This window comes from Sus scrofa, chromosome 12, assembly GCF_000003025.6.
Source record: "Sus scrofa isolate TJ Tabasco breed Duroc chromosome 12, Sscrofa11.1, whole genome shotgun sequence".
NCBI classification, from domain to species: domain Eukaryota; kingdom Metazoa; phylum Chordata; class Mammalia; order Artiodactyla; family Suidae; genus Sus; species Sus scrofa.
The window spans coordinates 3524953-3539331 of NC_010454.4; the positions used below are offsets into that span (position 1 = coordinate 3524953).

At 61.6% G+C, this 14379-nt stretch overlaps 1 protein-coding gene across 1 annotated transcript in view; it reads left to right on the forward strand.

Moving 5' to 3' along the window:
* Window positions 1-14379, forward strand: part of DNAH17 (dynein axonemal heavy chain 17) — a 105160-nt gene that overhangs the window by 39787 nt on the left and 50994 nt on the right. Inside the window, 17 exon segments of the mRNA XM_021066525.1 lie at window positions 515-862; window positions 943-1034; window positions 1426-1552; window positions 2306-2458; window positions 2800-2925; window positions 3051-3158; window positions 4403-4534; window positions 4739-4899; window positions 5363-5519; window positions 6491-6595; window positions 8582-8739; window positions 9190-9328; window positions 9459-9686; window positions 10069-10206; window positions 10981-11113; window positions 12123-12250; window positions 12945-13093. Of these exon segments, the coding sequence (XP_020922184.1) occupies window positions 515-862; window positions 943-1034; window positions 1426-1552; window positions 2306-2458; window positions 2800-2925; window positions 3051-3158; window positions 4403-4534; window positions 4739-4899; window positions 5363-5519; window positions 6491-6595; window positions 8582-8739; window positions 9190-9328; window positions 9459-9686; window positions 10069-10206; window positions 10981-11113; window positions 12123-12250; window positions 12945-13093 (2582 nt within the window).

Here is a 14379-nt window from a genome sequence, read left to right on the forward strand (position 1 = left end):
CACTTAAAGTGTACAATTCAATGGCTTTAGCGTATTCACAGACAGATGCGTCCAGCACCTACTAGACTCAGTCAACCTTAGGACATTATCATCCCTCCAACGGCGACGAGACCCTTACCTGCTGTTTGTCACTGCCCCGTCTTCTCGGACCCCGACCCCAGCTCTATGCAGCCACTCACCCGTTTCCTCTCTTGCTTGTTCTGGACGTTTCATCTAAATGGCAACATGTGGATTTCTGTATCTGGCTTCTTGCGTGAAGCATGCTTCCTAGTTGCCTTCGTGTTAGAGCAGGTGTAGGTGCTTCCTTCCTTTTCATGGCCGCATAGTGTTCCATTGTGCGGATGGACCACGTTTTGTTGATGCATCACCCACTGATGGGCACTTGGGCGGTTGCCACCTGTTGGCCAGTGAATAATGTTGGCATGAACATGTTGGCTTTCTGAGAGCAGGGCTTCCATCCCCACTCTGGGAAGCTCTAGGTCCTCCTCAGCCCCGATGTCTGTTCCCTTGAAAGGTGCTGAAAGCCCTGGATAGCACGTGGTCCACCATGGAGTTTGAGCACGAGCCGCACCCCCGGACCGGAACCATGATGCTCAAGGCGGACGAGGTGCTGGTGGAGACGCTGGAAGACAACCAGGTGCAGCTGCAGAACCTGATGATGTCCAAGTACCTGTCCCACTTCCTGAAGGAGGTGACGAGCTGGCAGCAGAAGCTGTCCACGGCGGACTCGGTCATCTCCATCTGGTTCGAAGTCCAGAGAACCTGGAGCCACCTGGAGAGCATCTTCATCGGCTCCGAAGACATCCGCGCGCAGCTGCCGGAGGACTCCACCCGCTTTGACGACATCGACCAGGAGTTCAAGGTGAACTCCCGCGCCTGCCCGGGCACTTTCTGTTGGAGAGGACGGGGCTGCTGAGCCCTTGGCGTCCCTTCTCTCCCCAGGCCTTGATGGAGGAGGCGGTGAAAACGCCCAACGTGGTCGAAGCCACCAACAAACCTGGACTCTATGACAAACTTGAGAACCTGAAGAAGAGGTGGGTCCCACAGCTGGGCAGGTGAGGGGCTTCACTGCGGCAGGAACCTGCGTCGTGCGCCCCCTGCTGGCCAGGATGGGGGAACCCCCAGATCCCCTCCTGGAGGCCCCAGCTCTGCAGCCACATCCTGCCACACTGGCCACGGAGCTTGCCTTCGGCCTCAGAGGAGGTGACGACTGCAGAGATTAAACCATTCCCCCGCCTACCTGGAGACGCCCACAAGGTCAGGGGCTGGCAGAGAAAGGAGCACGTTGGGTTGGAAGGTCTGAATCAAGCCGGGGCTGCGAGCAGACTGGTGTCTCCAGGGCTGTGCACCCAGCACTTGGAAGGAGGGCTGGGCCGGACCCCCCGTGGAGCAGGATGCAGCTGCCTCGCTTCCTCCCTCCCCCAGGTTGGCTGTGTGTGAAAAGGCCTTGGCTGAATATTTAGAGACGAAAAGACTGGCTTTCCCGAGATTCTACTTTGTCTCCTCGGCGGATCTCCTGGACATTCTGTCCAACGGCAATGACCCCGTGGAGGTGGGTGGGCGCCTGGCCTTTTAAAGACAGGCCGACTGGGGTGCGGCCTCCAGGCTCCATGGGGGCCCCTGCTCGGCCCCTGGGGACGTGGAAGGAGCATCCATGGATGGCCTTGTGTTACCTCCACGAGGTCATCCACAGCAGAAACCGCGCAGGGCCCGGGGCTGGCCTCAGGTCCCGCCTTTCCCTCCCTGAGCCTCGTCTCCCTCCTCTGGAAAGCGGGTTCGTGCCAGGGGCTTGGTGATTGATTCACCGCCTCTGAGAGAAACACCCGCTCATGCTCACGGGGTCGCCGCCCAGCTCGTGCTCATAACCCCCAGGCACCAGGGGGTGACGGTTCCTCAAGGCTCCCCTTCTGCAGGAGAGAAGGGCTGGCTACCCAGGCGAAGGGCAGTGACTCTCTTTTATTTTAATCATCAAGTCCCAGAGGCACAGGCAGGGAGCCTCCAGGAGGGTCATTTAGGTTCTGAGTGCGTGGCTTAGGGATGCAGGCCCAGGGCCTGGGATGGAACCTTCTCGAGGAAAAGCCATCTTCAGGGACAGGTGTGAGGAAGGTCCCGCCCGAGAGCGGTTGTGCCATTTCTCTTCGTGGGTTAAGCGAGTCTCGTTGATGTTGGGGGCGGGGGGCGAGGGGGGAGTATGTCCAGAAAAAGAAAAGAGCAGAGGCTTAAAACTGCCTGAGGAAGACCAGGATGGTGGGGTCCCTGCGCACAGCCCGCGGGTGCAAAATCCGGTGTTTCCCCCCCAAACCAGGTGAGCCGCCACCTGTCCAAACTCTTCGACAGCCTGTGTAAACTGAAGTTCCGCCTCGACGCGGACGGGAAACCGCTCAAGGTCAGCCTGGGCATGTACAGCAAAGAGGACGAGTACGTGGACTTCGACCGGGACTGCGACCTCTCGGGGCAGGTGAGCGCACGTGCGCACCGCAGGGCGAAGCGCCACCCCAGGCTGACAGCACCCCAGGGGCTCAGGCATAGACGCGCGCCTCTGGATTTTTCTTGGGGTCCCCCTCCCTCCTCTGTGTAGGAACAGGTAACGCACACGGATGCCCAGCACAGCTGGCTTTGCCGGGTACAGCCTGGCTTGCAGACTACAGCTTTCGGAGCGCTCTGCTCTGCAAACCCTTGGCATTTCAACCCCGGGACGACGGCAATGACCTCTGGTCACTTATTTTTCTAAACAACAAAGCAAGGTGTGGCAACGAGGTGTGCTCACCACCTCTGGGGCCCGTGTGGCTCTGTTCCCAGGTGGAGGTCTGGCTGAACCGGGTGCTGGACCGAATGTGTGCCACCCTCCGCCACGAGATCCCAGAGGCCGTGGTGACCTACGAGGAGAAGCCGCGGGAGCAGTGGATCTTCGACTACCCCGCCCAGGTCTGGGGCAGGTGGCGGGGGGCAGCTCACCCTCCCTGGGTCAGCCCCCTTCCTGGTGTGAACTCTTGCGTCCGACAGAGGACGACACTCACGTGGGGGTGACTGGGGGCCCCCCGTGCTTTCAGATCGCGCTCACGTGCACCCAGATCTGGTGGACCACCGAGGTGGGCCTGGCGTTTGCCAGGCTGGAGGAAGGCTATGAAAATGCCATCAAAGATTACAACAAGAAGCAGGTGTGTGTCCCCCACCCCATGCCGAGTGTCTTGCTGTGAGGTCCCACTGCCGCTTCTGTCAGTCCAAGCAACCAAATATCGGCGCACACCCCCCCTCCATTGTTCCGCCTAAGGGTAACTAAGGGTAATTGCTTTGGAAATACGTGGTTTTAATTTCTCTCTCTCTCTTTTTTTTTTTTTTTTTTTTTTTGCTTTCTAGGGCCGCGCCCATGGCACATGGAAGTTCCCAGGCTAGGGGTTGGATCGGAGCTACAGCTGCCAGCCTACACCACAGCCACAGCAATGCGGGATCATTGCAACCTACACCACAGCTCACGGCAACGCTGGATCCCTGAACCACTGAGTGAGGCCAGGGATCAAACCCACATCTTCGTGGTTACTAGTCGGATTTGTTTCCACTGCGCCACGACGGGAACTCCCTAATTTCTCTTTTTTAATTGAATTCTTAAAAAGACTTTTGGTTAGAAATTTAGAAACTAAAGATAGCCACACTCACGGCATGTGGAAATTCCCAGGCCAGGGATTGGACCAGCGCCACGACAGTGGTAATTCCAGGTCTTTAACCTGCTGCGCCACCAGGGAACTCCTAGAGATAATTTTTAAAATAAAAGAGAAAGCAGGGTTCTCATCGTGGCTCAGCAGTTAGCAAACCCGACTAGTATCCATGAGGACGTGGGTTCGATCCCTGACCTCACTCAGTGGGTTAAGGATCTGGCATTACCATGAGCTGAGGTACAGGTCGCAGACGTGGCTTCGATCCTGTGTTGCTGTGGCTGTGGTGTTGGCCAGCAGCTGCAGCTCTGATTCAACCCCTAGCCTGGGAACTTCCATATGCTACAGGTGCAGCCCTAAAAAGCAAAAAAAAAAAAATGATAAAAAAATAGAAAGTGACCCAAAACCCCACCACCCAGATATAATCCCGTGAACCAATTCTTATCTAATCTTCTAATCTGTGTGTATGTAGTTGATTCACAGGCCAAAAATACCTAGTTATTCTTAGGTCTTTATGGCTTTAAAATTCTCGGTTTTTGCTTAATATCCACCTTCGTCCTCAGCATCCGCTCTCACCTCCCTGTCCCCCGGCGTGCCCCACCCCCAGCCCGGGAAGAGGGGGACCACTTCCTGTGTTGTGCCGTCGTCGTGACCAAGAACACAGGGTTGGGGGGCGGGGTCTTCCTCGGGGGACGCGCCCAGCTCGCCGGCCCCGCGAGCAGGGTCCCAGCCCCCGCGCCTCCGCCGCGCAGGTCAGCCAGCTGAACGCGCTCATCACCCTGCTCATCGGGAACCTCAGCGCCGGGGACAGAATGAAAATCATGACCATCTGCACCATCGACGTCCACGCCCGCGACGTGGTGGCCAAGATGATCGCCGCCAAGGCACGGGCGCCAGGCCGGGCCGGCGGGGATCCGGGGCGTGCGCCTGGCGCTGGGGCCTCAGCCCGGAACCCTGGGACCCGCAGCCCACCTAGAAGTGCCAGGCGGGCGTTGAGCAAGACTCCGCGGGAAGCTGGGGGCGGCGGCGGCGGCGGCGGCGCGGGAAGGGCGCCCGAGGTCAGGACCCGCCTCCGCCTCCGCCTGCAGGTGGAGAGCTCCCAGGCCTTCACCTGGCAGTCGCAGCTGCGGCACCGCTGGGACGAGGAGAAGCAGCACTGCTTCGCCAACATCTGCGACGCCCAGATCCAGTACTCGTACGAGTACCTGGGCAACACGCCACGGCTGGTCATCACCCCTCTCACCGACAGGTGAGACGCCCCCCGCAGCCCAGGGGAGAGAGTCTCACCCTTCCCCGGGCTCCACCAGCCCTGGACACCGTGCTGAGGCTGAGGGTCAGGCGCCCTGCGGTCAGGTTCCCTGGCCCCAGCTCCTGCTGTGTGGCCCCGGGGGTGTGGCTCAGCCTCTCTGAGGACCTGCCAAGTGGGACCCTGTTTTCTGTATCCTCAGCAGCGCATCGAGGGCCAAGTGAACTCTGAATTATTTCACAGCCAGAGGCACTCAGGCCACCAGCTGCTCAGAGCGAACCTTCCATGCATGTGGCCTGGCAGCGCCTTCTCCCCTCAGGCCACCCAAGGTGTCCACCCCAGGACAGTGTCTGCTCCTCGGGGACATCCCCAGTCCTTGGGGCGCCAGGGGTGTAACTTGTGAACCACAAAGAGAGAGCGGGCGCCTGTGGGGTTGACGCCCACACGGTGCCTGGGTCCTTTGCAGGTGCTACATAACCTTGACCCAGTCCCTGCACCTGATCATGGGCGGAGCCCCCGCCGGCCCCGCCGGGACGGGCAAGACGGAGACGACCAAGGACCTGGGCAGAGCCCTGGGCACCATGGTCTACGTCTTCAACTGCTCCGAGCAGATGGACTACAAGGTGGGAGGCCCAGGTCCCCCGGGAGGACCACACGCCCGTCCCGACCCCCAGCAGAGGCTGCAGCCTCCAGGCCCCATGTGAGCTCGATGTCTCGATGTCTGGACGCTGCCGGCCGCACCCCGCAGGAGGCACCCTCCCATTTGCTGGTGGCCTTGGCCTTCCTGGGAGGCTGGGGCCCCTTGCGCAGGACAAGCGTGTCCCGTGGAGGTTCCCAGGGTGGACAAACCCAGCCCCGAGCCTCCTGCCCCCACACCCCCCCACCTCTGTGGAGGGAGCCCCTCCCAACCCGGGTTCTAAGCCTGTCCGACAAAGGGGGCACCGGGCAGAGCGAGCCCCTCTGAGTGGGGGAGGGGCGGGGAGGCCGGGCCCCGGCGATTGCGCCAAGGAGGACAGTGACAGTTCTCAAAGGCTGGGGAGAGAGGTTTCCGTCGGTCAGGTCACAGCTGTCCCTGGTGGGAGGGCTGGGGTGGCACCAAGGTCAGGGCCTGGGCCTGTGGGGCCCTCCCCTCCCCCTCCCCCTTTTGGGGTTGAGGGTGGGGACAGCGGCCTCTTCTGAGTGTCCAGGCCACAGCCCACACCAGCCTCCTGGATCTCAGAAAAGTGGAATCTGAGGTTGGAGCCTCCTAGAAGGAATCCCATCTGTAAATGTTGAAGAACCTTCCGATGGCCCCCTGGGGCCTGGAGCCCATCCCCCTCCCTTGTCTGCTGGGGGCCACACAAGGGCTGAACTTGGCATGAACACACCAGGGAGGCTCTAGGAGTCACTGGGAACGACAGGTCTTTCCTGCAGGGACCCCCCCACACCCCCCACACCCCCCCAGGGAGTGGACTCCTGCCTCTAGCCTCCCGAGGGCCCCAAGGTCCCCGAGCCTGGCCCTCGGTCAGGGGGCCGTGGACAGGACGGCGGGCGAGGCAGCTGGAGGCTTCTGGCCGGGCTCCCCAGTGCCCTCTCCTCCCCCCCCCCCCCGCAGTCCTGTGGAAATATCTACAAGGGCCTGGCGCAGACCGGAGCCTGGGGCTGCTTCGACGAATTCAACCGCATCTCCGTGGAGGTCTTGTCGGTGATTGCCGTGCAGGTAACCCCCCGCCTGGTCTCTGGGTCGCAGACGGGAACTCACTGCCCTGCCGGCTCGGGGCTCATCGGCTTTCCTGGAGGGTCCAGAGGGGGTGGGTGTGGCACAGGTGAGCGGGACCCCAGCCCTGTCCTTTAGGGGCCCTCCGTCTGGCTGGGAACACAGAAGAGGAGCGGCAAGGATCAGGCACAGAGGCGTGTATGTAACCACATACAGATGATGAGGGGATGAGTCATTTTGCTTAAGAAACCAGGTGTTGCTTCAGGTATCAATGGAGTTGGGCACTGAGGGATGCATAGGAGTTTGTCACTTAGACAAAGGTGCTGGGAGGGAGAGAGGGAGGAAGTGCGCCGGGTATTTTGGGACCACCCATGACAGAGTGCAGGACGCAGTGGGGACAGGGTGGAGCAGGGTTCTGGGAGGCAAAGAGCAGCTCACACCGGCATGACCCCAGCTGCTTGTTCAAATGGCCCAGGGAGCCCTGCCCCACGGGTTTTACGCAGATCCTTATCTGCTCGAGAGCCGAGGCCCGCTGGGCGCTCTCAGGTAAGGCAGGGCCAAGTGGACCTTGACTTTCCAAAGGAAAAGGGGGTCAGGATGCTGGTGGCACCAAGACCCCTGCTTCCACTCCCACAGCAGAGGAGTAGACACGCGCTTCCTGGGGCTGGACCTCCTAGACCACAGGGGAGGGGAGGCTGCAGGGCAGGGCTGAACAGAGCAGGCGGGAGGAGCAGAGGAGTGGGTAAATATGGCAAAACGAGCCCCAGCCACCAGGACCCACAACCTGGGTGCAGAGCCTGACTCAAACTGGTTAATTTAGGAGTTCCCACTGTGGCTCAGCAGTAATGAACCCAACCTGACTAGTATCCACGAGGATGCGGGTCCACTCCTTGGCCTTGCTCAGTGGGGACAAGGGTAAAGGATCCAGCGTTGCCTTGGGCAGTGTTGTAGGTTGCAGACACAGCTCAGATCTGGTGTGGCTGCCGTGTAGGCCAGCAGCTGTAGCTCTGATTCGACCTCTAGCCTGGGAACTTCCATATGCCCTAAAAAGCAAAAAGAAAAAAAATAATGATAATAATAATTAACTTATCTGCCTCATTCTGTGCTTTCTTTAAACTTTCTCTGTCTCCATGCCCTGATCTGTATAATGGGTTTGCTGGCAGGACTAGGATTAGGTACAGGTAGCTCCTCCACTGTCATCTCCGTGCCTCGGTGTAGACGCGGAACTATCCCCGAGCCCTGGGGCCGGAGGCGAGCCAACACCCCCAAGACCCATGGGCAGTACTGACCACTGCCTTGGGGACCCTCACCCCCAAAGTCAGTGCACAGACCCCAGAATAGTTATGTAGAACCCTGTTGACTCAAATGGAGGAGCAAGAACTGGACCAGAAATGTTAGGAGAGGCTCTGTGTGGAGGGGAGGGAGTCCCCACTGCCAGCCCCACCCTGCTGGGGTGTGAGCTGCTGACCTGCCGGGGAGGAAAGTCAAAGCCAGGGCTGGAAATCAGGTCTTAACTGTGGGTGCCGGGCGCCCTCCAGTGGTGGCCTAGAGGATTGCATCTGCTCTGCAGCACATGCCATGGTCCCTGACTTCAGGTTTTAAAACCTGGCGCCGGTTTTCTGATGTGAGGATGGCTCCCAGTCCATCCTCCTGCAGGTCACTGCCTGAGCAGGAATGGGACACACAAAGTGGCTAGAGGGTGGACCACCTCTCGGTAATAAGGTAGAACAGATTAGTGTTTGCGGGGGGTTGGGGGAAGGTGGGGGTGGCTGTGGAGTGTGACACCATCTGGAGCTCGTGGATATGTCCCGTCACCACGTTACTCTCCGCGTCCTGGCTGTGGTCACTGCTGGGGACACTGGGGAGGGGCCCACAGGTCAGGAGGGTCCCTGCAAGTTCACAGCCACAGGCTTTAGCCCAACCAAAATCAGTGCAGCCCGTGGAGGCCGGTCCTTCCCATGGCGACGTGAGCGTGTACCCATCGTTTAGGTAAAGTGTGTCCAAGATGCCATTCGGGCCAAGAAGCAGCTGTTTAACTTCCTGGGAGAGATGATAAGTCTGATCCCCACCGTCGGCCTCTTCATCACCATGAACCCTGGGTACGCCGGACGCACGGAGCTGCCCGAGAACTTAAAGGCCTTGTTCAGGTGCGTGAGCGGCAAAGGGTGGAGGGCTGGGGTGGGGGCGTCTGGAGACAGAGCCCGGCGAGAGGAACGCGCCGGCCAGGCCTCCTTAAGCAGCAGCCCCAGGTCTTGCTCTCTGACTCCCGCCCCCCGGGGTGGAGGTCCCATTTCGGGCAAAGCCTGCTGTTGATGGGCTCAGGTGACTCTGAGGAGTTGCGGGAAGGGGCGCAGGGCCTGGAGGCACCCCTATAGAGGGCGGGGGGCGTAGGAGGAACAAGTGAGGCGGGGGTGGGGGGCGCGGGGAGCGGAGAGGAGGGCAGGGGCTGGGAACCCCGCTCCAGCCCTAGAATCTTGGCCAGGGATGCTGTGGTCCTCCAGGCAGGTGAGGCGTGCACCTGGGGGACGAGGGGCAGGTGGGGGCCTGGGTGGAGAGGGGCTGAAGCCAAGGCAGACCTCACCGGCCATCCTGCCCAGGCCCTGCGCCATGGTGGTCCCTGACTTTGAGCTGATATGCGAGATCATGCTGGTGGCCGAGGGCTTCCTGGAGGCCCGCCTTCTGGCCAGGAAGTTCATCACTCTCTACACGCTGTGCAAAGAGCTGCTCTCAAAGCAGGTTTGTCCTGAGCCCGCAGAGCTGCGGGTGGGAGGGCGCGCGCACGCAGGGCGCCCAGGCTGCCTCCCGGACCGCCCGGCGAAGCCCCCCGGACGGCGCCCTCACGCCCACCCCGGCCCCCTGCCCACAGGATCATTACGACTGGGGCCTGCGGGCCATCAAGTCTGTGCTGGTGGTGGCCGGCTCGCTCAAGAGGGGCGACCCCGGCCGGGCGGAGGACCAGGTGCTGATGAGGGCACTCAGGGATTTTAACATCCCCAAGATTGTCACCGACGACCTGCCCGTGTTCATGGGGCTCATCGGGGACCTCTTCCCCGCCCTGGACGTGCCTCGGAAGCGGGACCTGAACTTTGAGAAGGTAGGCGCGGACCGGTCCCGGCCCAGGACGGTTCTTGCCGCCGCACGTCGGATGGTCCCTAGGTGGCAGGTACCATGTTGGGGCGGTGGCCACGTCTCCCTGTGGTGATGCTCGCACGGGCATGGCTCACCCTGCCCCAAGGAACATCCTGAGGCCGCGGACTGCCTCTCCGGCCCCTTCCTCCATGATCGGGGGCTGTGGGGTTGGGAGAGGAAGTTGAGGGGGCTTCGGGCAAGCCCGTCCCCTAACAGGGGTCTCAGTAGCACCCACAGCAGAGCCTATAGACACCCCTGCAGGTAGGGCCGCTGTTCCCTTCTGGGGGCTCCCCTGGGCCAGGGGCTGCCCCGCGGAGTGGGCTCAGCGCCCCATCCCACCTGCCCAGGTCATCAGGCAGAGCACCCTGGAGCTCAGGCTGCAGGCGGAGGACAGCTTCGTGCTGAAGGTGGTGCAGCTGGAGGAGCTGCTGCAAGTCAGGCACTCGGTGTTTGTCATCGGGAACGCGGGCAGCGGCAAGTCCCAGGTACCTGCCCGCGCGGGACCCAGCCCCGAGCCAGCATCCTGGGCCCGACGGAGGCTGTGGTGCAGCGGGGTGGGGAGGGGCGAGGAGTGGCCCAGGCAGCCCGGTCCCACCTCGAGGCCCTTCTCCCAGGGCCTCCCCTCTGTCTGCTCCTTCCCCCCTTGGTCCCGTCACGGCCTCCTGGGCTGCCCCCACCCCCTCCTGTCCCCTGCCATTGGCCGGGGACACAGTGAAAGCAGAGGGCGGTGGCGGTGTTTCTGACATTGGGTTGCGAAGTTCCCAGCCAGCCACATGTTCAGCTAGACGCCCCCAGGATGGATGCTTCGGCTGTTTTTAAGGATGGTTTCCGGAGACTAGCAACATGGGGGGCGGGGGGCGCTCCCCTCAAGTTATTTTAAAAAGGCAGAAACTGTATGAGCCCAGCGCTGTAAAAAGGGACTTGTATATGGATGCACATCTCCATGTGTGTCTGTGTGAAACACTCAAGTGTCCTTAAAAACCCTTTTCTCTGGTGCAAGAAGTACAGGGAGTATCAGGAAATGAATATGAATGTCCCAGGCCTCGGCCTGGGGTCCCGGCAAGCAGCCCCGCTGCTACAGGAAGCTTCACAGCGTTTGGCGACCCCCAGGGTGATGTTTGGCCAAATTGGTGCAGGCCCAGAGCAGGGGTGCTGCCTGGGGCCACAGAGGAATCCCCCCCCCCCGCCGGGTGAGGGCTCTGGCACAGGGCGTGGGCTCGGGACATGGCCCTGAGTGAGCGGCCCCCGCCTTGGCGCAGGTCCTCAAGTCTCTGAACAAGACGTATCAGAACCTGAAGAGGAAGCCGGTGGCCGTGGACCTGGACCCCAAGGCCGTCACCTGTGACGAGCTCTTCGGCATCATCAACCCGGCCACCAGGGAGTGGAAAGACGGTAAGGGCGGTGGGGTCCCCGACGGGGCGGGGCGGGCAGGGGTCACCGGCAGGCATCCCAGGCCTCGGTCCCCGCCTCTCGGCTGGGCTCCGTGCACTGAACACGTGCTGCGATGCTGCTGCGTGCCTGGCCGGCCCCTGAGGGAGGCCCTTGGTGGGTCCAGCTGGGGAGATGGGGTCCTGCATACACAGGGTGCAGGATGACAGCGCTTGGCGGGGACCGTGAATCCGAGGGAGGCTGGTTCACTCCACCAGGTGGGAGGAACCGGGGAAGCCGTGGATGTTTGAGCGTCAGCCCACCTGCACCAAGTGCGGGCGGGGCGCCCACGGAGGAGAGCCCAGAAAGGCAGGCTGGAGAAGGGCCTCGATTGTGCTTTACAGCAAAAAACTCGAGGGGTGGTGGAGGAAGGACAGGGGAGGGGCTAGGGAAGGTGGGGGGCCCAGGGGTGGTCCAGGTGGAGGGAGGGGCCCTGAGGGGTTGGAAGAGGTGGGTGTGTGCTGCTTGTCGGGGTTGCGGGGGCTCTGCCCCAGTGTCCCCCTGCCTCCACATCCCCCCTACCCCTCACCCTGCTTTCTCTTCCTGCTTGTGTATCTTGCATTTCTGCTCCTCCGCCACTGGGATGCAAGCTCCTGTGGGGGTTGGGGGACAGGGGCTTCGATTGTCGCCAGGTCCCCAGCCCGAGGCTTCAGGAGCACTCAGCAGATCTTTATGGAATGAATGGGGAGGGGGTGGGGAGGTGGAGGTGGCGCTTGCTCTGTGTAGCGCTGTTGAATCTGAGAACTAGGCTGGACTGGGGAGGGCAGGAGGGGGGCGTGAAGGAGGGGTCCTTGGGGACGGAAGGTGGGACATGAGCCCGTGCGCTCCTGAAGGAGGGCCTCCACTCTCCCTCTGAACGAAGGCATCTCCGAGAGGGGGGTGGGCCGGCAGGACTGGCAGTGGGAAGTTGGGTCTTGGCTCCTGCGCCCCGCGCCCCCGGGGACAGAGCCTGACACGGCCCCGCGGCCCCCAGGCCTCTTCTCCACCATCATGCGGGACCTGGCCAACATCACTCACGACGGCCCCAAGTGGATCGTGCTGGACGGGGACATAGACCCCATGTGGATCGAGTCCCTCAACACCGTCATGGATGACAACAAGGTGACAGGGCTCCCGGACCCCAGAGCCGGCCCCGGCCCGCAGTCACGGGGGTGGGGGCGCTGCCTGGAGCCCTGCACAAATCACTATGGACGGGGAACCCCCCCTCACGAGGGGCGGTCCTGTAGGACGCAGGCCCACATGCGCCCAGCTCAGGTGCCTTGGGCGGAGGGGGCATTGGTGAATGATGCAGCCGCAGGAAGCGTTCCTGTCTGGCTCACGGGCACAACATGGCAGGGGTAGCCCATATCTTAGAAGGCGCAGACTGTTGAGAATTATCTAGGAGCCGCTTAGGAGAGAGAGTCTTGGGGGTCCCCCAGTGGCCTAGCAGTTAAGGATCTGGCGTTGTCACTGCTGGGGTGCGGGTGTGATCCTTGGCCTGAGAACGCCTACGTGCCACGACTGTGGCCATAAAACACGTGATGCTCAAAACTCACTCAGGTGGGGGGAACCCCAGAACTCCCGGGGAAGGGGAGGGGTTGCGATCCGGAAGCAGGTCTAGCATCGCAGTGAAATCCCAGGTGGGACACACGCACCTGGACGCGCTCCGTGGCCCCAGGGCGGGGGAGGGGTGGCCTCGAGGGCGCCGGGGACACGCCGGGTCCCGGAGGTGGGTTGGGGCCAGCGGGGTGCAGGGGTGTCCCCAGCCGCCGCCTGGGGACGAGGCCGAGGCGAGGCAGCCCGTGTCCCCTGCTAGGTCCTCACCCTGGCCAGCAACGAGCGGATCCCCTTGAACCGCACCATGCGGCTGGTGTTTGAGATCAGCCACCTGCGGACGGCCACCCCGGCCACCGTCTCCAGAGCCGGCATCCTGTACATCAACCCTGCCGACCTCGGCTGGAACCCGTGAGTCGGGCTTTCGTCCTCCTGCTCCAAACTGTGCCGAGGAAAGGGAGGCCGATAGCGTTTCACAGTGACCTGTGCGCGAGGGCGTTCACTGCCCAACTTTGGGGGGGGCCCCCCAGGCATCAGGGTCCTGTCGCCGATGAAAGGATGAGGGCAGAGGGGCGAGGCAGGGCGGGGGAGGCACAGGGGCTCAGCAGCACGGCAGCCAGTGAAACAGAAGTTTGCACCACGTGTAGGGAACTTGGGGCGGGAGGCGGGATGGAAGGTCTGGGCCTGTCACGGAGACAGGAAGTCTTCCTGGAGACCAGGCCGGAGTCCGACCTGACCCCTGTGGGAAGAGGGAGCTTTCCAGGTGGACAGAAAGGGGAACACGTCCCAGGTGAGAACCAGCGTTTAAGGCGCGCCAGGCAAGAGCATGAGGTTCCGGGAACAGGCGGTGGGGGTGGGGGGTCAGGTGTTCCTGGATGGAGCGTGACGTGTGCGGATGCCCTTGGCAGTGAGGTCCCGACCTTGGACCAGCCTCCGGGGCTGACGCAGGGGCCTTTCTGACACAAAGAGGGAAGTTCATGCCAGCAGACGGCCAGTGGCCCCTGGGATGGGGAAAGAAAGGACGGACGTGAGAAGTATTTGCTTTTTTTGTCTTTTTGCCTTTCCTAGGGCTGCTTCCCCTGGCACATGGAGGTTCCCAGGCTAGGGGTCTAATCAGAGCTGTAGCCACCGGCCTACACCACAGCCACACCAAAGCCAGATCTGAGCCGCATCTGCAACCTACACCACAGCTCACGGCAACGCCGGATCGTTAACCCACTGAGCAAGGGCAGGGACCGAACCCGCAACCTCATGGTTCCTAGTCGGATTCGTGAACCACTGCGCCACGATGGGAACTCCATGAGAAGTATTTGAAACCTTAAAAAAAAAAAACAGGGAGTTCCCGTCGTGGCGCAGTGGTTCACGAATCCGACTAGGAACCATGAGGTTGCGGGTTCGGTCCCTGCCCTTGCTCAGTGGGTTAACGATCCGGCGTTGCCGTGAGCTGTGGTGTAGGTTGCAGACGCGGCTCAGATCCTGTGTTGCTGTGCCTCTGGCGTAGGCCGGTGGCTACAGCTCCGATTCAACCCCTAGCCTGGGAACCTCCATATGCCGCGGGAGCGGCCCAAGAAATAGCAACAACAACAACAACAACAACAAAAGACAAAAAAAAAAAACCAAAAAAACAGGAAGCTCGGCTTAAGGCCTAGAACCACATTTTCATACTTAGACATGTGGCTAGAAATTCAGCCTGTGTT